This window comes from Cupressus sempervirens, chromosome 8, assembly GCF_028749045.1.
Source record: "Cupressus sempervirens isolate cs-2001-9-10 chromosome 8, ASM2874904v1, whole genome shotgun sequence".
Lineage (NCBI taxonomy): Eukaryota > Viridiplantae > Streptophyta > Pinopsida > Cupressales > Cupressaceae > Cupressus > Cupressus sempervirens.
Window position 1 is genome coordinate 87,855,370 of NC_143125.1, and position 27,537 is coordinate 87,882,906.

A 27,537-nucleotide genomic window follows, 5' to 3' on the forward strand; every position below is an offset into this window, starting at 1 on the left:
ATTTGACAATTATTTGAAATATTTTGAGTAGTCCAACTTTGGAAGGTCATAACTCTCGAACTGTTATTCCGATTGGCTATTATAACCACTTTTCGAAAACGTCAACTCTTAATCTATCGGCTTGCAACTACATTAACGCCCTTTCTGTCGAGTTTTCGAACCTCATCTAGGCATTCTAAAGCCTCCAACGTTGAGCCTTTAGATTTTTCTGCAAATTTTTCCACCGAAAATCCACAATAATTTGTTTGATACTGAAACTTGAGCAATTAGATTTTTATGGTAGACTTATAACTCTAAAATAAACCTTCTTGTAGAAAATGAAAACATTCCAAACTCATGAAAAACTTACTAAAAATAACAAGTTCCCATAAATAGTAACCACCCTATCTATTAGTCGTTATTAAATAGAAAAGAATGAAAATAAAATATTTTTAGGATGCCCCTGCATCAATAATCAAGAAAATTGGGTGACCCGTGGACACTTTACCAATAATCAATTAATGCTGAAGATGTTGCTAACCCTTCAGCTGGTGCTATTGACAGCCACGTTCCAAAATGCAACACCAGTAGTATTTAACAGTGAATATGTTTTTAGTTTACGTTGTACCATTTTTGTTTTGATGTACATACTTGCGGTTCAAATGTATTGTCCAGCTGGGACATAATGTAATAGCTGAGCTCTAGATACTTTGATGTTATTGGCTCATACTTGAACTGGTGATACTTTCACCCTGGTCATTTTGTTTTGATGTAAGTGGCTTCTCAAACTATTTTAATTTATATAAAAAATTGATAATAGATCAATATGGTGGAATCTTTTCAACAAGGCAAACCCCTTGCCTCATTGTGGGAGTTCTCTTTAAAAGTTTGGTACAATAAAGGAATTCATATATTCTTTACAATTTACAGCTGAGATCTTGGCCTAATCTGAGCATTGAGTATGGGCTTCCGCAGTCCCATTGGAAGACATTCTTAGTTACAAGAGAAGCATGTAATGTGCAGCCCTTTCCTATTAAATTTGCTTCCGATACTGGGTTCATAATGCTAGATAATGTGATACTCAGAACAAATGCTGTGACCAGACACCTCAATGAATGCCGAAATCTGAACCTTTATTCTGCCCGGTGCTCTTAAACGCCTTGTCATGTATAGTCTAGTGTTGTGGAACCAAAGAAATCATGTTTCACATGGCTTCTGTTGTTGAAAAAGCTTCCCTTGTCTAGATTTAATGTTAATCTTTTCCCATTGTGTTGGGTTCCTGAAAATGTCGACCATATCTTTCTCAAATGCTTGTTTACAAAAGAAGTCTGGTTCATCCTTTTGTCTGGCTCAAATAGTTGGTCTCTTAATAATAGTCAGTGCATTTTTTAAATCTTGGTTGTATCAAAGTCTTGGGAAAGTGTATAACCTCTTGTCCGTTCTATTGAGATTCTTCAGGTTTTATGGAAGTTTAGGAATAATGAAATTTTTCAAGGCTGGATGGCGAAGTTCACCTAGATTTAGAAGGATCATTTTCAGCATTGTGGTTATGCAGATGAGTATCACACTTGAAGTCTCCATACAAAGATTTGATGAGCTGAAAGACTTCTGATCACACAGTCACTAAGACTTTCTGAGTTTATTTATGCAGGTTATTGCCCTGCATCATGGAGTTCTAGAACCAATATAACGAGAACTACGAGGACAATCTCTTCAAAGACTTGTGTTTTAGAGATGATAGTAGAATATTTATACCCAATGATGATTATTTCATCATCGAGCCTCCAATTGGTTGTATTAATATGGATTCTTGTAGTGACAGCTTTACTAGAGTTTGGTTGAAGATCTCACATTTTGAGTGTCAGTATCTGTAGGTTGCAGTTCATCATTCAAAGTCCCAGACAAAGCAATGCTGGTTGCTTTAGATTTAGGTATTCTTGCAGTTAAAATTGGGTTGCCATGATGGTTGGTACCTTTAGCTCTTGGTCTATGGTTCTATGACAGTTTCTCCTATTATTGAGCTTGGACTATTTTATTCTGTATGTACTATGTTTTTCAGTTCCTGATTTTGGTATTGAATGTAATATCCTAATGTCATCAGGATGCCGTGGCTTAAGTCTGTAGGTTGGTCTTCCAGTCATATTGACAATAAATTGTGGCAGCAGTCTTGGAGCTGTTACAATACCCTATATACTGTGATAGGATGTACTCTCAGATTCTCTTTTGGTAAACCGTAATATTATCAATTCAAAAATGCAAGGATTTAAACATTACGCTGTCTTTGAAGAATCGAGTCTTGCAAAATCCAATCATGATTTTGATTCAACATTAAGGGAACAGTAATTGTGACCATGCTGGAAGATACAGGGAGATGCTATATTAGCTGTTATGCCATAAACTAGAAAGAATAACAGAATTTAAAATTAATAGAGTTATCTCTGCTTAACTTTCTCCAATTAGTTCAATTCAATCTTTACGAGTGATCTCAAAGAAATAAGAATAAAGTAGGGATTAAAATGATTACTATGAAATAAACAATTTTAAGAGCTTGGAAACATGAACTTCACAACAAAAGAAATAAAATATCTGTCAGTTCTATTTGCAAATGTTCTTTTTTACCATTTTTGCATTGCTTGAAAGAGCATTATACAAAGACTTCTATAGAACAAACGCATGAATAGTATTTTGTACATCATGGCTTGTTTTCTTCAAAACCATCCCTCCAAAGAATATCTTTTTAAAGAGCCCACGGCAAAGAAAATATGTTATTTCTATTCAGATACGAAATCATATCTTCTTGAGAAGCGCTTTAAGATGAGGTTGTAGATTATTTGTTGTGGTAGCCATCTGAACAACATAACTTAATTCATTGCCAATTGACTCAAAGGCCCGTGTGATTTCCTTCACCTAAAACAAATCCTCAAGTGTTAGTTTTTGTATAGATAAAATCATTCTTCCAATTCAATATGATAATTATCTTATATATATCTTAAAAATGGTAACAAGAATCGTTCATCCAATGTAATGAAATACACAAATAATGATCCTCAAAATTGTGTCCACTCATCCAGTTTTCTTTCAATGTGAATGAAATTATCTGAAAGTCTGATGTCTTTCAATGCTTCCAGTGTTAAGGAAATGATAAAGTGGTCCAAAGAAGTAATGACTAGCATTGAATGCTACAGAGTGAATGTCTCTTTCTACACGTAAAATCCCACTCAGACATGCATCTCAGGTTATTTAGGTCCTGTTGCATCCATGCCAGATACCATACCAACATCCATGTCCATGCAAATCAGATTAAAGTTTAAATACATTATACAAGACAAAGATAGATTTCTACAGTTCTTTTGAATTCGAGGTCTTCAGATAGGAACTGTTATGTTAGTCATGCAGTAACTTCTATTGGCAACAATTGCTCTTCTGTTGGTATGCTATGGTACTCTTGCCACAATTGCATTAAAAAGTCAGATCCTTAAAATTTTCATGTTTGGGAAAAAATATAATTATTTCCAACATCATAAGACAAATTTGATAATTATAAATTAAGAGACAAGAACTAAATAAATTCATGGGTTTAACAGATTTGCGGTCTCTATATCCTTACCACACAAATAAGTTCTTCCATTGTTAAGATCTTTCGATAACACCTTATAGTGCAATTCTAATTCCCAAAATATCGTGAACTATGGTAAGGACTATAAGTATAATTGTAATCACAGTGATCATACCATCATATAGTTCAAGTAACAAGTTCAACATCAAAGATTCAAAACATTAAAGGTTCTCTTCTAGAACCCTGCCAGCTGAAAAGATAAATAAAACAGGGGTGCCCATTGGCTCTTGCTATATTTGTGATTGCTTCTAATGGCAATATTTTACTTGTTGAGAGAAATGACTAATGGAATAAAAATCAATGATCTTTCTCTTCCCAGTAAGGATAAACTCTTGAATATTCAGTTTGCCGATAATACTACATTTTTGGTGATTTTAGAGCAATGAAAATTTGAGAACCTAATGTGCAAGCTTGATGATACTAAGATTTCCAAGAGCAAGTCTATGTTGCTAAGATGGAACTGTTCACCTCTTGACTAGTTTAAGAAGTTTGAGTTGAATTGAGAGGGTTCCAACATGTGAGATACCTTGGCATCCCATTTGCTATCAATCCTTCCCTTAAATCAATGTGGAATTGGATTAAGTTAAAATTGAAATTAAATCTCCGACTGGAATAGACACCATCTCTCTTCAAATTACAGAAAGCAAGTTTGTCAAAAAATTATGTTCTGTTATTTTCTGTTCCAGGTGTATGGCTACTTTGCAACAGTCAAGTTAATGAAATTCTCAAATTACAGAAAGCAAGTTTGTCAAAAAATTATGTTCTGTTATTTTCTGTTCCAGGTGTATGGCTACTTTGCAAAAGTCAAGTTAATGAAATTCAAATAAGAATTAGGAAATTCCTTTAGTTTGACAACGATTAAAGGCACGGTCTGTCTGGGTTCGAACTTGTTTCAAACCCGTTTGAACCCACAATCAAAAACTCACACCCTGCCTGAACCAGACTTCGAACTGGACCCAAACTTCAAAACAGTTTGAACTTCTGCTGCTCCAGGGGGTGCAGGGATGAATCATGGTAACTTACTATATTTTGTATGATTATAAGTTCCAATTATGGTGAAGTTGGGATGACGATGAGGTTTGAAATTGTAAAATGGGTATTGGGTCGTTGATGAGTGTTTCATATGTTGCCACCGATTAGTGGTCATTGCTCAAACTTTTTCCTTCGAGGCATTGAGCATCAGATATAATGAGACCACTGACTGTAGAAGCTATACAATTCATTAACAACATATACAGGAAGCATTTTCTTCAGTTCAAGATCAATAGTCAAACCAAGAAAATGATACTGTAGTCAGTTCTATATGGTGTTTTCTGAGACATCACCAAATTTACAGCAGACATCAACACATAGATGCAGCATCCTATTATTTTCACAAAACACCATCCCACTGCTAATTTGTATTGTGTAAAGTACTCATTTTTCAACCATCATAGCTGATAATGATAAAGTACAAATGGTCTAGAATAACACCTTAGATGCATTTCCAACAAGTTCACTTTGAAGTTTTACAATTTTCTTCTCGGCATCATATGTCCCCTTCTGCAAGATTTTACAAAATATTTTAATATAGCAGTCATTCAGCAACATCTCAGAGTGTCTCTTGGCCATCAAAAGACAGCAATATCCTTGCAAACTAAAAAGTGACATGAAATTCTTTTGCTGACAATTTAATTTGATGACAGTTTAATACATGCTATCCCTATTTTTCCTCCAATATGCACAAAATTTATGATCTGAGTGTTTAGATTTTATAAATTAAAACATCAGATTTTCCAGACAAATATCCAAATAAAGTCCACAATGTTATAAACACTCCAAAAATAGATAAAATCTTAACATACAAGAACAAAAGGATACAGAAGGCCAAGAATATAGATAGGTATATCAGCTTTTCCCTCAAAACAATTTCATTTTCTTAGCTCTTCCATTGTTTCCCTTCTCAGTTGAACTAAACAAACTCCAATACATGAGCCGTCTAAAAAATTTGCACCCATTTCAATAGATATGGACAACTTTCTAATGCTTCAAACACCGCTGAGAATGGACATGATGTTTCTTTGGAAAAATTATTACAAAATTCTTTCTATAGGCAGAGAAAACTGAATGCAAGAAGAAATATTTTACGTAATTTTTCCAAGAGAACATAAGTTACGAAAACACATGTAAAAATGACCTAAATTATACAAGGAATTCAGAAAACAATACACTAGTGAGGGACTGAATGTATTCAATCTAGTAAATTTTTCAAAACAAGTACCACACAACAAGAACAGTTGCAAAAGATTAACAAAAATGATTTAATTTAAAATTAAAAGTTTATACTCTATATGGAAGACTCTGTCGAAGATGATACACAACATCCAATCTGTCTCACTGCTTCAAATTCAACCAATATGTACAGGTTTGCCAAAAAAATGCAACTTCCAAACTTAGTAACACAACTAAACTATGGATCCAATCAGAAACCAAAGAGGCACTAGACCTAAGTCATGCATAGAAGATGACATGGATAGCTAAATAAAGACAAGTAAGCTACAAAATAATTTAAAAACTACTAAAAAATATATATTTATGGTACCCCAACTTGGTGGGAGCTGTTGGTTCTCAAAACCACAGATTGGAAATCCAAGAGCTTGCCAAATCTCCAAATAGGATTCCTCAATCAGTTGTGGCCAATGAGTGGGAATTATTCAAATTCCGTGCACTTCAGGCTTCACTGCACCTAGGCTGGTAAACTTGATCACCTGGTTCAAAGCTCTTCTATAGTGAATTTAGGCTTTGTGAGTTCTTCGGTTGACAAGGTCCTCAAACTCGATCAAAATGAAATTTAATGCCGAGTGCTTGAAATAGTTGAAATTTTATGTAGGGTTATCAATAATTGATTAGATGCTTGCAAAAAGGAAGATATATATTTCTGACTTCGATTATAAATCCATAACTATATTTTAATGATTTTAAAAGACAAGTGCCTTTTCTTATCCTAGCAACAGGGTCAACTACAAAAAGGATTATTATGTACAACTTTATGAGACAATATTTATTATATATCATCAATTACCCATGTGCTCTTCAAAAGGCAAAGATTATAAGCAATTCTCCATAAGTCCAAAAGGAATTCAACTTCTCCAACTAGAAGTCCAATTAGACAGAGATAAGGAAACATATATATATTTCACACTATCTTGATTGTTGAACAAAGAGTGTAGGAAAAATCCAATACGTAAGCTTTATTGGAACAACTCATTAATCGTCTTATTAATCATAAAGCATGAATCCAAACTATAATTGTAATTTCTTTGCATTTAAATAAACAAAAAGAACATTTTATTTATTTTTAAAATATAATATTTGAATGTATATTATAAAGCCATGCTTTACACTCCTTATTCCACCTTACTAATAAATGTATCTACTTTTGCTTCTACTTATGGAATGTGTCTTGTTGACTTCTTATCTTCTCTCTCTATATATCATATTGTCTTCATAGAATCATCTTTTTTCAATAAATAAACATGACCCTTCACATGAGTTATATCACTTCATTACAATAATTGTATTTTCTCCTTGCAACACAATAAGAAATCGTTGTCTATCATTCTAACCGGTTCTTATATTAGCCAACTTAATTAGATCATTCCCTTTTAATGATGGGGCGTTTTAGACTATCAAGTCATACGTTTTCAAAATTCCTTAAAAATACAATTTGTAGAGTCTTTGCTAATACCACCAAAAAATATTTTTAACTAGCACTTGTACCTGTAAGAGATTCAAGGGATAAGCCGATAGAGTATTTTATGACTATTATCATTGTATGAAATTGCGTAGATCATTATAGGGTTAAATATAATTTTCTTATGATATACAAAATTTGTGGTCATGAAACAATAATGGTTAGGGTGGTCCAAAACTGCTTAACAACAAAGGTATTTTTGAAGCTGAATAATAGTTTATAAAAATAATTGTAAAATGCTATTACAACCATGCATAATGTTTGATAGAAGCATTGTATGCCAGTAAAAGTAAGTGTGCCAAATTTGATAGTACAATGATTTTGTATGGGTAAAACTTGTGGGATATCCCATAAACTTTGAGCAATGCAATTATTTGGAGTTCATTAGTAAATCTTGTGTATGACAAGTCAAAACGACTTTGATCGTCTCTTTGTTGCAACTAGTAAACCTATAAAAGTGAATAAGATAAAATTGTCAACAAACAAATGACATTCATAGTTTAGTTAATTGAAGAAAGGAAAAATGTATTGACGAGAGGGAGTGAAAACGAAAAACATACCAAATCAAAGCGAGAGCAAGAACAATCGAGCTTCTTCTTTCTTTCTAATAATATTGCAAGGGTTTTTCTTCATTTTGCAAAAGCGCTCAAAAGAGAATGCAAGTGCAATTCGAAGGCCTTGTAGGGATTTGATCCTAGAGATGGTTGTAAGGGTGAGGCCTTGTCTTTCGGTTTTACCTATATCAATAGTGGCCCGCTCTAGGGTGAGCCTTGGGATTTGTGTATAGTGATAGCCCATGCAATGGTTAGTGGTAGTTGGGTATGGTTGCCTTAGGTAATTGGATGGATTGGAATAGTTTTTGGGTTGTTGACATCCCATGGTGGGCCATTGTAGGTATCAAATGTGACAGTAACATATGTTGGCATCTGAGGAGGCTTAGAGGATGGGGTGTAATGACCCTTATTATTAAGGCCACTAAAACCCTCAAACTGAACTGAGACAATTTGTCAAACACTTGGCATGTAACTGAATAGAGCTGCGAATAGGGCTAATTGTTGTGCAACGAAACCACAAAGTACAATGCCAATATCGAAATGTAATGTAATGAACAATAACAATACCAATAACAATATTTAGAATATGGAAACTCTCAGATTTGATACTTTCAGAATATAAGGACTGTGGTGTCTAATACATATGCATATGAATATAGATTGATGACAACATATAAACCTTCATATTCAATCCTATCAATGCATGCAAATCTGATTACAACTGATTATAATGGACTGAGCTGTGCATCTACATTAATGACTGATTTTACAATCTCAGATTTAGGGGACTGTCACAACTATGCACTTCTAATACATCAAACCCTTGACAATGCAATGCTATGACATGACAATAACCCAGTTCAGATTATATGATAGATGATTGGTTTACAACAGCAACTAATAACTGGAGATAACCAACAATGCAATGACAGTGCTGACTGTTCAACTATTTGTATGCAACACCTTTGACAATCAAAAACCTCAATATGTGCACCTGGTATTGCTGTTGGAGATGTCTGATGTAAACCGCTGCCAAAGACACTAAATCCTCCACAAACTGCCCCCAAACGAACCCCCAAATTGCTGCTGCTGATTCTACTGGCAAGGCCGTACCCAGGCCAGCATGTATGGCCCCTATATAAAAATAATGTTGGGGTTTTGGGACCCCCAAATGCAAGGAATATGGGCGCCTAGGGTTAGGTAGTAACCCTACCAAACCATAAAAAATAACTCCAAGGGGTTGAGAAGATATGAGCAATTATGTGGTTCCAAACCCTGATTTGACAATTCTGAAAATGCACAAATTTTGTCTTCAAACCCCTGCCAAACGCTTCACCAATGCTAGCGTAAATCTGCAACCCTTATTCCAACCAAAAATAAACCCTTCAAACAATTTCTCAGTGAAGTTCCAATGAGATGGCTGAATACCAACTCCAATTATGCAACCCTTCAGTAGATATTCCACTACCTCAGTTATGCCAATCTAGGGGAGTGATTCGTTCCCAAAGATTGAATAGTATTTGCAGACCCAAGAGACTACAAATTGCTCCACAATGGAAGAAGTAGAAGAAATCTCAAATCCAAGCATGTCCAAATGAGAGGCCCAGCCCTCTATTTATTCACTTTTTCTAAGAAGCTGCTAGAACTTCTAGAAACATCCTTTATAAAATCTCATTATAATGCACTTTTTCTAGAACTTCTAGAAACATCCTTTATAAAATCTCATTATAATGCACTTTTTATAATAAAGTAATTTTATAAAATAAAAAGTGCAACTCAACTTAAAATTATAACATGTAGGCCCCGATAACACATAATAATGAAATATAACCTCTTAACACTTCTTCAAGAGCAAAATATGACCATCTGATCCGCAGAATTGACTCTCTCTCCACACCATTTGCCTACGAGAGTCGAGGATAGGCAAATCCGGCACGCTATACGAGGTCAGCCAAAAATGGGGACATTACAATCCGCCCTTCCTGAAATTGCTTGTCCCCAAGCAATGGCTAAACAACAACCCAGTCAATCCACCTGGATCCCAAATGAAGTCATGAACTGTACTGCAGTCAACCAACGCAAGCTCCTGCAAAATCCTTTGCAAAATAACCAAGAGGAATCCATGAATGAATCGTGAACCACTGCTCAATTGAACTCTAACTCCATAACTGCCACAGTTAGGAACCCATGAAACATTAACTCTGAAAATATCAAAACCCAAGTAGAGAGGACAACTGAAACTATCAACATAGCAAATGTCATCAACACATCCCACTGGCCTACATAGAGCGCACAATCCATCTCTGCAATAATGGTGAACACTCCGAAATGAAACTGCACCAAGAGCAGAGAATCCACACACTGTACACCAACTGGAGTCAACATGTCTCTGCAGATCACCAGCCATGCTGGCATCACCATAACTCCCATGCCCCGTTGACGGCCAATAGGCATCACACAATAGATAGCAATCACTCAAACCAAATCTATTTGCCAACAACTCCTGAATACATGAATCAAAAGCAATCCGATGAATATACTCTGAAATATAATGCCAGTAAAAAGAACCAACCAACTCATCCTGCAAACATAATGCAACCAACTGTGATTGGTCATTAGCTAAGTGAGAAGATGGCATAGCCAAGGGATTGAAAACAAGAACTACGGCTGAATCATCAACAACAGCAGTATCACCCCCAATCTCCTGATCATGAACCATCCAGCTATCACTCGCCAAACCCAACACCACGTCATATGCCTCACAACTCTCTACCGGTGGAGTCAAACCATTCCAAAACTGATGACCAACACTAGAAACCAAAGTACATCTACATATCATCATCTCATCAACATGGTCATCAAAGGTAAACTGATGAGTATACTTCACAGTGTAAGGCCAATAAAATGCACCAACCTCAGTCAGTGGCTCAGACTGCAATCTCGATGAAACTAATTGCAACTGATCACTAACCACGCCCGAACTTGCCGCTACCTCCGAAGACACCTCCAAAGGAGTAGCACTACTGATAGGAACCATGCCAACTACCGACTCCTCAGCATCAAACATGATCTCTGGTACAATATCACAAGTCTCCACGCCATCAGTAGTAGAGATCACCATCATGTCGAGCGGACTACAATGCTCAACTACAACACCCAATTCAACCGAGCTTGACTCTAGTGGAAGGGAACAAGATATGCCACTACTAGTATCTAGGATGGATGCATTCCCATCTCCACTGTCTCTGGCAATCTCAACCGTGGACATCCTCGGATCACTAGACACCATAGTCTGGGACTGTATAGAAACTGGTAAAGACTGCAGTCGCCCTAACTCCATGGTTACCTCAGCCAAACAAGACTGTGACTCCTTGAAAGCCAACTGTGTTCTCTCAAGGATCTCAGAAGTCACCTCGAGCTGCCGAGTAAGCTCGCTCACCTCCTCTTCCTTGACTACTAATGCCTCGTATGCTGTACTGCCCCACTCTATCAGATGATCTCTGTCAGCTACCAACTGCATATAATCCTGTCTCAAAATCCGGATAGCCTCCCATAAAGAGTGGATTTCTGTCAAAGAAAGATAACTACCTCCCTGCTCATCACTAGGAGGAGAACCCCATCCATAAACTGCTAACAACTGACGAGCAGCATCGAAATGCTTGCAAGCGATAGAAATGTCTCGCTTGCCAACTCTCAGCTGACTAGACACATGATTGTGCTGACTGGTCGAACTCCTATACTCTATCCCTGGTACATTGTCCAAGGGAGTAACCTCAGAATAGCTATCATCTGTAATACTCAGATCCTGGGACTCTCCTGTAAACTCTATCATCTCTAAGAAATCATCAACATGTGATCTGACTGTAAAAGGAATCTGAGTCCCTGCTATACGCGCTAACTCCCGAACTGAACTCACCTCAAGACAACGCTCGTCCACATGTCTCTCAGAATCCTGGAGAGCCAACTGAATACACACCAAGGAATTTCGAGTATCCTCCAGCTCATGAGAAAATCGGTCAACCTCCTCCTCCTTCTTCAATTCATCTAAATAGATGCCTGCAAGATTAAGGAGATGATCGCGATCTGACAGTAGGTGTATGTAACTTACCTTCATTGCCTCCATGCCTTCCTTGATCTGCTGTAAGTCGTCACAAGAAGAACCTGTTGTGACTCCTTTCTGTTTCTCCTGCAGTTGAATCATCCAAATGTGATTCTCAATCAATCCACGCATCCTGTCATAATGAGATAAAGCCGCGACAATATCCTTGTCCCTTGTCTTCAGTTGGCTTGCCAAACCAAGTGAAGAGCTACTAGCCCCTATCTCATGTGAAGAAGCATCCAACTGTGCTTGATACTCATGTTCTGCAAAGTCCTGAATGCTCACTATCTGATCAACTGTACTATCCTCAAACATGACAGTATCCTCAACTATTGTAACTTCATCCAGCCCAACTGTACTGGAATCACTATCTGTGTCAATCACACAATCTGGTGTACTTGTGATATCACCTTCTAATACTACTGGCTCAGCCTGCACAACATCTGTAACCCCTTCTACCTGTGAAGATGATGCAGATAAACCATTACCTGAAGATGTGCTAATGTCTCCCTGTATCAAATCAGTATGTCTGTTAAACTCCTCATACAAGTTTTTGCCTGTTATAGGGAAGGTACGATCCTTAGGCCTATCAAAATGTTCAATCAGTCTCTCCTTAAACTCCACATATGAGGTAATGTGTGCATGACCCATAGTAACCATACCATGATGCCACCACTTGTGTGCTAACCCATCCAAATGAATTGCGGCATACTTAATAGCTTCTTCCTCAGGCATAGGGTGCAATTGAAAGTATGTGTCAAGCTTTTGAACCCAAGCTCTTGCTGTAGACTTGCTCGAGCCATCATAATATGGTAACTGAAGTTTCCCTACTTTCTTCCGTAGCTCATAGCTCTGGTTCCTGTCATGTCCACGTGGCATATGCTTCATCCGCACATCCATATACTCCCTAAAGGTAATTGCAGCATTAAAATCTGGACCTCCGGCTTCCCAGTCTCTCCTCAACTGGTCCTGAATATCAGTGATCTCGAGCTCAGGTACGGGCTGCTCTGGAGCTCTAGGAGGAAATGTGGGAATCATGGGCCTCGAACTCACTGTCCTAGCTTGCTGGGATGCATGACTAAAATTGTTCCCAACTTGTTCACCTCCATTATGTGTCCCATCCTGATTATTCCCATTCTGATTGTTACCATTTTGATTATTACCATTCTGATTATTTCCTCCACCTATGTTAGCGTTCAACCCCATTTGACGAGCCATCATCTACATCATAAGCTCCAATCTCTGACTCTGTTCCTGTGTCCTCTACTCTGCTGATCGTTGTCCCTGTGCTAAGGTGTTTAATAACTGTAAGAATCTTTCCTTTCCTTGATCTGGACCGGCCTTCATTTTGTCAAACATTTTTCTCCCTATCTGGCTGTTCCAAAATCCCTATAAGACCTCCACAGGATGGCAGGACTTATAGCTCTGATACCACTGTAATGACCCTTACTATTAAGGCCACTAAAACCCTCAAACTGAACTGAGACAATTTGTCAAACACTTGGCATGTAACTGAATAGAGCTGCGAATAGGGCTAATTGTTGTGCAACGAAACCACAAAGTACAATGCCAATATCGAAATGTAATGTAATGAACAATAACAGTACCAATAACAATATTCAGAATATGGAAACTCTCAGATTTGATACTTTCAGAATATAAGGACTGTGGTGTCTAATACATATGCATATGAATATAGATTGATGACAACATATAAACCTTCATATTCAATCCTATCAATGCATGCAAATCTGATTACAACTGATTATAATGGACTGAGCTGTGCATCTACATTAATGACTGATTTTACAATCTCAGATTTAGGGGACTGTCACAACTATGCACTTCTAATACATCAAACCCTTGACAATGCAATGCTATGACATGACAATAACCCAGTTCAGATTATCTGATAGATGATTGGTTTACAACAACAACTAATAACTGGAGATAACCAACAATGCAATGACAGTGCTGACTGTTCAACTATTTGTATGCAACACCTTTGACAATCAAAAACCTCAATATGTGCACCTGGTATTGCTGCTGGAGATGTCTGATGTAAACCGCTGCCAAAGACACTAAATCCTCCACAAACTGCCCCCAAACGAACCCCCAAATTGCTGCTGCTGATTCTACTGGCAAGGCCGTACCCAGGCCAGCATGTACGGCCCCTATATAAAAATAATGCTGGGGTTTTGGGACCCCCAAATGCAAGGAATATGGGCGCCTAGGGTTAGGTAGTAACCCTACCAAACCATAAAAAATAACTCCAAGGGGTTGAGAAGATATGAGCAATTATGTGGTTCCAAACCCTGATTTGACAATTCTGAAAATGCACAAATTTTGTCTTCAAACCCCTGCCAAACGCTTCACCAATGCTAGGGTAAATCTGCAACCCTTATTCCAACCAAAAATAAACCCTTCAAACAATTTCTCAGTGAAGTTCCAATGAGATGGCTGAATACCAACTCCAATTATGCAACCCTTCAGTAGATATTCCACTACCTCAGTTATGCCAATCTAGGGGAGTGATTCGTTCCCAAAGATTGAATAGTATTTGCAGACCCAAGAGACTACAAATTGCTCCACAATGGAAGAAGTAGAAGAAATCTCAAATCCAAGCATGTCCAAATGAGAGGCCCAGCCCTCTATTTATTCACTTTTTCTAAGAAGCTGCTAGAACTTCTAGAAACATCCTTTATAAAATCTCATTATAATGCACTTTTTATAATAAAGTAATTTTATAAAATAAAAAGTGCAACTCAACTTAAAATTATAACATGTAGGCCTCGATAACACATAATAATGAAATATAACCTCTTAACACTTCTTCAAGAGCAAAATATGACCATCTGATCCGCAGAATTGACTCTCTCTCCACACCATTTGCCTACGAGAGTCGAGGATAGGCAAATCCAGCACGCTATACGAGGTCAGCCAAAAATGGGGACATTATATGGGGCATACACAATGTCCTTTCCTTCACCAAGAGATCCATTGACAAGACCAGCTTGTATCCATAGGTTTGTGGTAAGCATGACACATTGCAATTTACATAGGAAAAATTCTTGTGAGAGCTAGCCATCTGTATAAGTTTTAGCATATTTGCTTTGTGTATTTATCATAGTTACGAGACTCGGACTCGCCTTTAACTCGAAAAGTCAAAATCAGTGTAATGAGACTCGGCGAGTTTGACCAAGACTCTGCCAGTTTGAGCCAAAGTCGTCCTTTCCAAGGCAATTTGCCTCTAGACTCGAACTCGGACGAGTCTTAGCAAAGTCCACTCGGACTCGCCAAACTCGCTGAGTCTCAAGCCCAGGACTCTCACTGGCGACGAACACATGAAAAGTGAAAAAAATCAAAAAATCACTAATTTAAGTTGCCCTTTTTTTGGTTGTTATAACATCTATTTGACCTAAAAAGGTCATTCCACCATTTGTTTATGCTTGTGATAGAGGAAAGAGTTCGAGAAGAATATTGGGGTTTTGAGAGAGAAATCAGCAAACTGGTTGGCTCTCTCGTATCGATTGTTGATGGTTTGTGCAACTTTGTAGCTTGCACTTAAGCATTGAGAGGAGCTTAAGGAAGCATTTGGAGGAGGCTTTTACAAGTAAAAACTTACTTGCATTTCCATTGTTTAACTTTGTGCAAATTTGAAGAGGTAAGCATTGCATTTCTTTGTGTTGTTTTGTAATATGTTTTATATTCATATTTTTTATTTCCCCTTTTGTTTACATTTGTTTAGTCTCTGCTTCTACTATCTACTATTTAGAATCTAGATTTATTCTAATTTATCTTGATGACAAAGTAAGAAGGCCCTAAAGTTTAAAAATCTGATTCGATGCTAACTTTTTTCTATTTATAATAGATTCATAGTGCAGCAGCAAACACATTGACATAATGCCTCTGTAAGAATTTGCCGTAAGGCCAAATCAACCAAGACCAAGAAGGTCAACAACTAGCACAAAATAGACCAAATAGAGTATGATCAGAATATCAATATGAATAATGAATGATATGATGTACACTAGAGGTGCCTATATATAAAGGCCTCTAAGATACATCTAGAATGTCTCTAGAATGAACTAGGATATAAGCTAGGAGACAAGCATGACAACTAAGCACACGTCCACCAGAAGTAGACTATCCTCCATTCTACATGAATGTACGTGCATCAATGAGAGGATAAGTATGACAAGGTGTATCTCGTGTAGAGATGTTGTAGACACCATGTGCTTAAATTCGACACTAACTCTTGTCTTGTAGACACCATGTGCTAAAATAGAGTTGCTTACTCCTGTGTTGTCAACAAGACAACTCATATGAGTACGCAAATTCCTAGGTGTCTAACCTAATAAATAATAAAATAATGCATTTATCCTAAGTAAACTTAAGTAAAGTGTAAATAATAATTATTTACACTAGCAGCCCCCCTTAAGTGCAACTTAGGGGAATGCACTTAAGCTCACAAAAGCTACAATGAAATGCATAATGGGTCCCGGCTACTAGGTCATGTTAGGTACCCAAGTACAAATGTAATGCTGAAATGCAATGAAATCTCTCTGCAAATGGAGAAAGAGGGAAAACCTCATGAGAAAAACCCTCCTTCAAAAAGAGAGATATGTACAATAGAGAAGAGAAGGATCATGTGACCCCCCTTGGTGAGAAACCCTCACCCCCAAGAGATCTCACAAATGAAGATACTTGACCTCTGTGAAGGGCTTGGTGAAAATGTTGGCTACTTGTTGCTCTGTAGGACAATACTGCAATGCAATGACCTGCTCATAAATGAGATCTTTGATGTAGTGCATATGAACTTCAATATGTTTTCTCCGCTAATGCTGAACTGGATGTTTTGAGATCTCAATAGCACTATGATTATCACAATGTACGATGGTGGATCTAGGAATGTCAAAACCAAACTCCTTCAAGGTTTGCTGCAACCAAATTGCTTTTGTCGTTGCATTAACAGCTCCTCGATACTCAACCTCAGTCGATGAAAGAGCATTAGTATTTTTCTTTTTACTCTGTCAACAAATGGGGCCAAAACCAAGATGAAACATATATCCTAAAGTAGACTTGTGAGAATCAAAGTCCCCTGCATAGTTTGAGTCTATGTAACCCACTAACTGGAGTCCTATACCAACTCCATAACATATCCCATGTGTATGTGTACTCTGGATATAGTGCAAGATTTGTTTGGCCGCCTTCCAATGAAGTTCATGTGGCTCTTGCATGAAGCGAGAAACCATGCCAACTACAAATAAAATGTTAGGGCGTGTATGTGTCAAGTAGATGAGGCTTCCAACCAACTGTCTATACAAAGTCGCATCAACAAGTGGAGTGGAACACTTTGTTTCTAACTTAAAACCTGAAAGGAATGGGGTAGATGTAGCCTTGTAGTCACTCATGTGAAACTGAGCTAGAAGATCAAGAGCATACTTGGGTTGTGATAGTGTGATCCTTGATGAAGATTGATGTATCTCAATACCAAGGAGATAATGAAGTAGACCCAAGTCTGTCATCGAAAACCTGTCCTGCAAAGTAGCCTTGACATTGTCAATGATGGATGCAGTACTTCCTATAATGATCATGTCATCCACATAAAGCACAAGGAGCAAATGTGAATCATCCCTTTGAAGAATGTAGACATTCAGATCGGAATGACATTTGGTGAATCCTTTGGAGAGAAGGAAGGAATCCATCTTGGCATACTAAGCTCTTGGAGCTTGTTTAAGTTTGTAGATAGACTTCTTTAATTTGCAAAGCAAGGTAGCATCCTTTATGAACCCCTATGGTTGCTCCATCTATATCTTCTCATATAGATCTCCATTCAAAAATGTGCTCTTCACATCCATCTGATGAACATCCCATCTCTGAGCTGCTGCAATAGCTAGCGTCAAGTGAATGGAGTTCATTTTTGCTACTGGTGCAAAGGTTTCAGTATAGTCAATGCCTAGTACCTGAGAGAAACCTTTTGCAACAAGTCTAGCCTTATGCTTATCCACACTTCCATCAGCTGCAAACTTGGTCCAATAGATCCACTTACATCGAACCAATTTTCTTCCCTTAGGAAGAGAGACTAAGTCCCATCTATCATTTCTCATAAGAGAACTATATTCTTCCTCCATTTCTTTATACCATTCTGGAATACCTGATGCTTCTTTGAATGACTGTGGATCTGAAGCAACTACAATATAAGCATGTGAGAGGGAGTTGTGTTGTGATCTTGTCCTCCTTGGATCAGAAGGATTCCCTACCAATGGTCCTGCCGAATCCAATGTCTACTTAACCCATCTAGGTATATTGGAAGATGTAGTAGGAGTATCCTCAACCTCTGCTGGCTGATGCCTTGGTTTGGGTCGTGGACGCACATCTTCCAAGTCACTAACATCACTTTCACTCTCTTCAATGAAGGAGGAAGAAGGAGGAGTTGAAGAAGTAAAGCTTGGACAACTTTCTTCAAAATGTACACTCCTCTCATAGAATATATCATGCGTCTCTGGATCCATTAACTTGTAGGCTTTATGTGAGTCTGCATATCCAACAAAGATGCAAGGTTTGCTTTGTGTTTCCAATGCCTTGCATTTCTATGGAGGTATTTTGGCCCATGCTGGACAACCAAAGACTCTGAAGTGCCTAACCATAGGTTTCCTGCCAATCCATGCTTCAAAAGGTGTTACACCATCCAAAGCTTTATGAGGACTCCTATTTTGGATGTAGTTAGCACAATTCATTGCTTCAGCCCAAAAGACTTGATCAAGAGACTTGTTTTATAGCGTGCAAGTGGCCATCTCATTGAGAGTTCTATTTTTCCTTTCAGCAACACCATTTTGTTGTGGCTTGTATGGTACTGAATGCTGAAGGTCAATGCCCTCTTGAGTGCAAAAGTCTATTAGTCTTGAGTTCACATACTCCCCCCCATTATCTGTTCAAAAAACTTTGATGGCTTTTTTTGATTGCTTTTCCACTTGAGCCTTGAAGCTGAGAATTTTTCAAACACTTCACTCTTATGAGCCATGAAGAAAACCCAAGTAAAGCGAGAGTAGTCATCTATGAAGGTGAGTACATAGCGGGACTTGCCAAATGATGGCATTGGAAATGGGCCCGCCACATTACTATGAACCAATTCAAGAACACATTGTGCTCTCCAAGACTTCCTCTTGTCGTACATTTTTTCTGGATGTTTTCCAAGTGAGCAACCTAAACAAACACCTTCTGAAAACTGGACTTGAGGTAGACCATTAACCATTTTCTTATTGCTAAGCTATTGAAGATACCTGTAGTTGAGATGTCCAGATCTCTCATGCCACAATTTGCTTTCTACATTTGAAGGTAATAACAAGGCTTGTGCATTTGATTTTGGCACAAAGGAGGAGAAAGTGTAAAGCCTTGAATCATGATTGGCTTCACCAACTGCAATCATAGTCATCCTTAATGATTTTCACTACTGCTGAATCTGGAAGAAATTCAATTTTATTTCCATCTCCATAGTGAGTCATTTGGTAGATTGAAAGAAGGTTGGAGGTAAGATTAGGAACATATAGAACATCTTTGAATGCTCCATTGTTCATCTCAACTTCACCTTTACCTTCAACTTCCACCTTAGTGTCATCACCAACAAAGATGTGTGGTACCTCTAAATGTGTCATGGAAGAAAAATCTCTTTTTGACGCACCCATATGATGTGTGGCACCTGAATCAATGATCCATTCTCCCTGGCTAACAATGTTTGTGAGTAAAGCATGCCCTTTTCCCTTAAAATCTGAAGATGAAGATCCTTTCTCCTTATTAGCATTAGGAAATGGAACATTGTGTTTCTTCATGATGTTCTTCAACTCATCAATTTGCTTATGATAACACTGATGTTCATCATGACCCATCTTTTTACAATAGGCACACTTTTTCTTCTCCTGATTAATGTTCCCCTTTTTGTTGGTATTTGAGGAACACTTCCCTTGTTGATTTGATGTTAGTGTTGTCTTTTTTGTATCCTCTTGTTTGTTATTCTTCTACTTCTTTTTGCCCTTTCCTTTGTTTGAACTTTGACCAACTGAATTTTGAGAACCCTCATTATTAGCCACCAATGCCTTAGACTTTGAAGACTTGAGAATCCCCATTGTTTGCAACTTAGTTTCTTCATCCTCTAACAGTTGAGCATAATCATCAAAAGTGATTTTCTTATAGGAAGCTCCTAAGGTAGTCTTTGTGGTGTTGAAAGAAGAGACAAATGTGGAGTACTCAGATGGCAGCTTATTATGAATGAGATAGATCAACTTCTCATTTTTAATAAGACTACCACAATCATCAAGTTTTGTTCTTAATTCATTCACCTTAATGATATAATCCTATATAGAATCAAATGTCTTAGGATCTAGGGAGACAAGCTTGACTTCAATTTTGTAAACATCCTCCTCAGCCACTTTACCATATAAGTTTTTGAGGGCATCCCAAGCTTCCTTGGATGTACCATAGTTCATGGTCTGATAAAGGATCTTGTCTTCAACCCCAGACCTAATATCACTTAGGGCTTTCCTATTTGCCTTTACCCAAGCATCGATATCACTTTGAGATACTTTATAACCTGTTGGTTTAGGAAGGGAACCATCTACATATTGAGAAACTTCATCATGCATCAATTGACACCATATTTTAATAGACCATGTGGCATAGTTATGTGGTGTTAATTTTGGAATCTTACGATTTCCCATGATGCAAGAAATGAAAGATAACAACAGGAAAAGAGGAACACAACACCAAGAGACACCCCCTGCTATTCACTCAATCAAGAACTCTCCCCCTCCTCACCTAACAAATGAAAGATTTTGGCACTTTATACTTAGTGTGATTACAATAGCCACTTGGCAATTTAGGCCTTAGTGGACTTCTGATTTTACTGTTTACAACCTCCTTTTGGAGTTCAAATCTGGAACTTTACAATGTACAACAATTTTGAAGCAATACAATGCAAAAAAAGGACCTATTTCTAAAAGTGATATTTCTGTCCACACAAGCCTAATCTGATTGTAGACATAGAAAGTAGATGAAAAATTATGCACTTTAAAAAAAACGGAATCTGATTTGGAGTCTAGATGAGCCCATACAAAGCAATTGAAGTTGCAAAATGCAGAATTGGACAAGTACAGTCACCAAAAACTGCAATTTCTGAAAAATCCATGCACCAAAATCAGAAAATAATAGCACCACTGAAAAGTTCACGAAATTCTAGCCAAAAAAAAAAAAATTGCACCTAATTTGGAGTCCAAATGATTGAGATATGGCCTCCCAAAATCGGGTCAGCACACTACAAGGTTAAATTTGACATCCAAACGACTGTTGCGACAATTCAATTTGGCCTACGAATGACGGTTAGACGATTGTCAATTTTAAACCAGTCTCTGGCTGACGTCAGCAAAAAAAGGGCCCCTGGGTAACGGGCAGTGATGTCACTCGTGACATCAGCACGGTATGCACGTACGAATGAGCTGACATGTCGGGGCCAATTATGCAGGTATGGACTCTACGTGGCGCTATCAGTGCTGACCGAGTGGATGACATGGTGGCTTTGTCAGCTGTTGATGTGTCACAACATGCTAGGACGTGGCACCGACTGTGTTGTGGAGCTAGCATCGTCGTGTGGTGTTGTGTTGTCTGCTTTGGCAAACTGTAGTGTGGGTTGACGCATGGAGTGCTACAGCTTATGCCGTGTGGAGAGAGCCGAGAAGAAGGGCTGATAGTTTTGAACGCCGGCGGGGGTGATTTGTGGTCGGCCGATGGACAGAAAAATGGCACCATGCTGAAAATTCCGACGTTGGAGGGTCACTAGCATTTGTTGGGATTAATCCCACATTCGCCAAGTTTGCGAAAACATAAATGTTTAAACACACAATGTTGCGGGGGTAAAGGCCGCCGGTGACTTGTGGAATGCGGTCCACCAAATTTGGCCTAGCCATCGATGAGATAAATGTGGTCGACCGATGATGTGTTAAGCCGCCTGAAATATAAGGAAAATTCCACCAAATATCCTGCGAGGGCCGGGATTTCACCACCCGGTTCCTACAAAAAAAAAATTCTCTGCGAAATTCTCGGAAACATATTTGAAAAATCTGAAAAATGCAAAATAATTGCAAAGCAAATAGATCTGAAAATGACCATACCGAATTTGCAAATCGAACCTTCAGGTGTTAGTTTGCAAAAAAAATTTGCCTCAATTTTGACTATGGCCCAACATAGGCGAATTTATAATCAAAATTCACAGAATCGATGCTTCGGATGCAATGGTGAGGTCCGCTTTGGCTCTAGATGCTCCCAATAGCTGTGGATACTCCGGATTTGAATCGAGGTGTCCTCAGAGAGGTGAAGCAAGAACGGTCTCCAATGGCAATGAAATGACACTGCTATGGTTCTGATACCATGTAAGAATTTGCTTTAGGGAAAAATCACCCAAGACAAAGAAGGTCAACAACTAGCACAAACTAGACCAAATAGAGTATGATCAGAATATCGATATGAATAATGAATGATATGATGTACACTAGAGGTGCCTATATGTAAAGGCCTCTAAGATGCATCTAGAATGTCTCTAGAATGAACTAGGAGATAAGCTCAGAGATAAGCATGACAACTAATCACACGTCCACCGGAAGTGGATTATCCTCCATTGTGCATAAATGTACATGCATCAATGAGAGGATAAGTATTACAAGGTGTATCTCGTGTAGAGATGTTGTAGACACCATGTGCTAAAATAAAGTTGCCTACTCTTGTGTTGTCAACAAGACAACTCATATGAGTATGCAAACTCCTAGGTGTCCAACCTAATTAATAATAAAATAATGCATTTATCCTAAGTAAACTTAAATGTAAATAATAATAATTTACACTAACAGCCTCAGGATGAGCCTTCTGGAAGTGGAACTAGCCTTGTGTTTAACCTTGATGCAGACCCAAGTACAATAGCAAGGAATAGGGCTTGGAAACATGCCATCTCGAGGCACAAAAAGGGAGTTGTTACATGTTGGTATTGCGGTGTAGTATATAATGGGGGAGGAATAAATAGATTGAAGTATCACCTAGCACATATACCTAGGCGTGACGCTAAAAAATGCAAAGATGTACCCCAAGATGTTATGCAAGACATGCAAACTCTTCTAGAGGAAAAGATGGAGAAAAAAAAATTGAAAAAGAAGCAACAATAAGAAATGGCACAACTAGTCCAACAGGGATCTTCTAGTTTTTGCTCTCCATTATCCCCTACTCCACCTATGGATGCCATTGCTTCTACGAGTGTGACCATTGGGCCTCGCATTCATAAGCAAAGATCGACACTTGATTCCATGTTTGTTCCACGCACAGCTCCAGGTGCAACACCATCGCTTGAGAACATGGGCTGGAACAAGGAGAAGCATGATTATGCAAAATTGGCACTTGGAGACTTCTTCATCTACAACATTTCATTCAATGCAGCAAGGTACTTATTTATTTAAATTTAAATTTATGTCTTCTCTTGCTTTCAAAGTTTCAACTTTCAACTTTCAAGAGACAATAATATGCTTATTTTGTTTATTTTACTTTGTATTTTGTTTTCAAATTTATTTATAATATACTAATTTGTTTAACTTTAAATTTTATTTAATTTGTTTTAGGTCCCCTTATTGGCAAATTGGAACTGATGCTATTGTTTGTGGTCCGGGTTTCAAAGTCCCTAGTGCTGACGAGCTAGGAGGCCTTATTTTGAACCAACGGGTGGCTGATGTAGCAGGTGCAAGCAAGGAGCAGCGTGAGGTGTGGAAGACGAAGGGTTGCCCAATCATGACTAATGGTTGGACTGATAGAAGTAGAACACTCCTCAACTTTCTTGTCTGCTCATTAGGTAAACTGCATTTATTACATCCCAATTTTTGACCTAGCTTGAAATATAAACTTTGAGGTTCACATGAAGTCAATTGGCAGTTTAATTTGATATAATCTGGCAAAATGGTAAAATAGTTAGTTGTTATGATTTCAAGTGAATATGACATGTTAGTTGATCGTTAATTGCGAATTCAGGGAATTAAGATGAAAGGTTAACTGTTATGATTATTTATGATTATATAATTTATAATTTAATTACGGAGAAAATTCTTGCACGGAGCATGGCGAAGGGGTGGAAGCATTGTCAGAAAAGAATTAGGCAAGGCGTCACCATCACTAGGTAGACAGATAGAGGACCTAGCGACTTGGAACAAGATACATTTGTGGAATTGCATGAGTTATTTTAATAAATAGTTCAATTATAATAATTGAGTTATTTAATAAATAATTTAATTAAAATAATTAAATTATTTATAAAAACATATCTTAAAGGATTTTAAATTATCTTTTGTCATAGTATTTTTAATAATTGTTTATAAATGTTCATTTAAATATAACCATGATTTGGCACCATTATCATTTAATAATTTAAAAGTTGTATTTTATAATAATGTTCGGATTATAATAATTATAATCTTCGAATTTTAATTTTCTAATTCTATTCTCTTCTTTATTATTCTTGCTTTCAACCGATTGTTGTTTGGCATGTTTAATAATATTTATGTTTTTAAATTCATTTAGACTTTTCGGGAATTCGAAATGAATCTTGTAATTGTAGGAAGACGTAGAGGCATGCTTATTCTTATTTATTTATTTAATAGTTTTCTTTGTTGTCTGTCGGCATCCATTCTTTCTCCTACGGCAATCGTACCCCTTTTGGTAATCGAATTTCTTGTGTCAGAGATCCTTTTTGAATTGCAATTTGTTCCTAACTTCATACTGTGCCGCATCATCTAAGTGAGTCTCTGTGCCGGTTGGCAGATTATCTCCAGACGCAAGGCTCATTATCAGAATTTCAGGCAGAGTCATGTAGAGATACCAGAGACAACCGTAACCTTTACTTTATGCCTTCTTCTTAATTACTTCATTTGGATTCAAGGTTCGTATCTTGAGCTGTTAGCAATAAAGAAATGAATCAGTGTAAAGATAGTCAATTTTCCCTTTCAAGTTTAACGTTTCCTTGAGAATAACATAACAAATATTTAATACGAAAGTTTGTCCTTATCCTTCTCAAGATTGTCGTCATCTTAGAAGAACCAGTTGTCTGCCTTCCTTGATTTTGTTATGCGTTATTTTATGCATATAAGTCTGACATTTTTCTCTTAATTATATGTTCATATCGCTGATTGACCCTAAACTGTCTTAAATGATGAATGGAAAAGCTATGAAGTCTAGAGTTTAAATTCTTCCATCAGGAATGAATGAGAAATCATAAAATAATCCAACGTTTTGGAATCATTATAACCACAGACTGAATCATATTGGTCAATAATAGATTTCTAGTTAATGGAAATTGTTCTTTATCATAGATGTTTCTTAATTCTTAAGAGTGTATTAAACCATGTCTACAAGAAATTGAAAAGCAATGAAAGTTGTGAGCAATTAAATTTAGTTTAGGAAGTCATACATTCTTTCATACCATTCAAAGATGAAAATATTATCATAAATCAAAACACTAAGGAATTCACCAGGCGGGGATGCCAGTATGTGGTGAAGAATTGTAAAATATCTTGCAATCTTTAATCTGAATACACTTGGGAATCACCGGCTTGGAGGCCTGAATAGGGTGAGGAGGTGAAGAGGTTGACATCAATATTCATATAGTGATACGTAAAACATTTCTATAGCTTATGCATGATTCAAGAATGTTGAGATCTTAAAAGAATATAATCACAGAATGTGAAATAATGATTGTATGTAATATTCATGAATAATTAATTGTTAGAGTCGTCTGTTCTGAGAATTCCGAATACCTGGGACTCACTCGGCTGTGTAGCCGAGAAAATGGGTGATGAGGTGTGAGAAAGGAATCATCATTAATATAAACCAGTATCAGTTATGACATTTCAATATTTATCATTTGATATGAATTAATTAATAGTTCATACATATTCCTGTTATGGTGATCTCCTGCTACCAAGTCGTGTGGTGAGTTAAATTATTAGGAAGTCCAGTGAATGGTAAGATACTTCTTGTCAATTCCGGGTAGGGAGGGCCTTTCTCATCAGAGATAGTGTAGGGATAAGTTGTGGTACGAGGTTGGGTGGTAAAGCCCTTGACAATGTTTCACCTCTCTTAAGATATTGGACAGGCGTCAAATAGAGATAAGCTATGCATTCCTATGTTTATTGGAACAAGTATTATCGTTATTATTTATGAAGAGGTAAGATTAAATTGAGTGGATTTCATTCTTATTGTTATTTACATCTAAATCTAGAAGATAGATTCATGGATTGTTTTTCCTTTAATGAATATGAATTATAAGTATATTTCTAATCCTTGAGTTACTGTCACAGTTCAGTAGTCGGAAGGAAAAGAGATCTGAAGCCCTAAATTGAATCCGTTGTCACGGAAGCCCTAGATTAAATCTGTCTCGCGGATGCCCTAAATTGAATCTGTGGTCGCAGAAGCCCTAAAATGAATCTGTGGTACTAGAAGCCCTAAGTGAGATAGCGACATCAGAAGCCCTAAATGAACTGAAGGTAAACAATACCCTAATTGATACAGTGGTATGTGATGCCCTAATTTAAAATAATAGAAGTATTTAATTTGATTTTAATATAGCGGTTTTTAGATGATAGTTGTCATATGAAATTGTTATAGTGTATTTGTGAACTAACCCGGGTGGTTGCAGAAGCATCCCTAGTTTGATTTGAACTCGGTTTTCCAAAAGTGTGTGGTTTTTAATTTCTGTAGTAATTTCATTTGATGGTAATTCAAGTTTTTAGTTAAGAAATTTTGTTTAACTGTTTTTAACGGTAGATCTTATTCATATGAACTTGAATGATCTAACTGTCTTCCTATGAAACAAGGTAGTAATTGTATTCCTTGAGTATATTGAATAATAAATTAGACTCGGAAAAATTAGATGTTAGAGCAATTGTACGTAGAGTCTTAGACAATAAAAATTTAGAAGTAGAACTTGTACTTAAGTGATTAAGTTTATAAATTATGAATTTATAAACTATGATTTATCATTAATCATTATACTAATTTGTTTCTTTTTTTTCAGGTGCCACGATTTTTTTGAAATCAATTGATGCCTTAGGAAAAACAAAGAATGTTGAATATCTTTGTGAGGTAACAGATAAAGTGATAAAGGACGTCAGTGAGAATGTGGTGCATATAGTTACAGATAATGCAACAAATTATGTTGCTCCAGGAAAGCTTCTTATGGAGAGACACCCTTACATATTTTGGACCCCTTGTGTTGCTCACTGCATTGACCTCATGTTAGAGGATCTTGGTAAACTCCCTTGGATAAAAACAATTATAGAGCAAAGAGTGTATGCAAATTCATATATAATCATACATGGGTCCTCGACTTCATGAGCAAACACAATGAGCAAAAACAGTTGTCTCATCCAGGGGTCACTAGATTTGTAACCAATTTTCTTACATTGAAATCTTTGTTTGATTCAAAAGGAGGTTCGAGACACATGTTTGTTAGTGAGAAGTGGATTGCATCATCATATGCAAA

At 37.2% G+C, this 27,537-nt stretch overlaps 1 protein-coding gene across 3 annotated transcripts in view; it reads right to left on the minus strand.

Moving 5' to 3' along the window:
• Nucleotides 1-2,572: 2,572 nt before the first annotated feature.
• LOC149541763 (nitrobindin heme-binding domain protein) overlaps nt 2,573-27,537 on the minus strand; it is a 212,360-nt gene continuing 187,395 nt past the window's right edge. Inside the window, exons 3-4 of one of the 3 annotated variants that reach the window (XM_089796123.1) lie at nt 5,069-5,137; nt 2,573-2,886 (exon numbers count right to left, since the gene is read on the minus strand). In XM_089796123.1, coding sequence (XP_089652249.1) covers nt 2,767-2,886; nt 5,069-5,137 — 189 coding nt within the window. In that variant the 3' untranslated portion in view covers nt 2,573-2,766. The remainder of the gene's footprint in view (nt 2,887-5,068; nt 5,138-27,537) is intronic. The other 2 variants (XM_089796125.1, XM_089796124.1) reach the window with 2 other exon arrangements.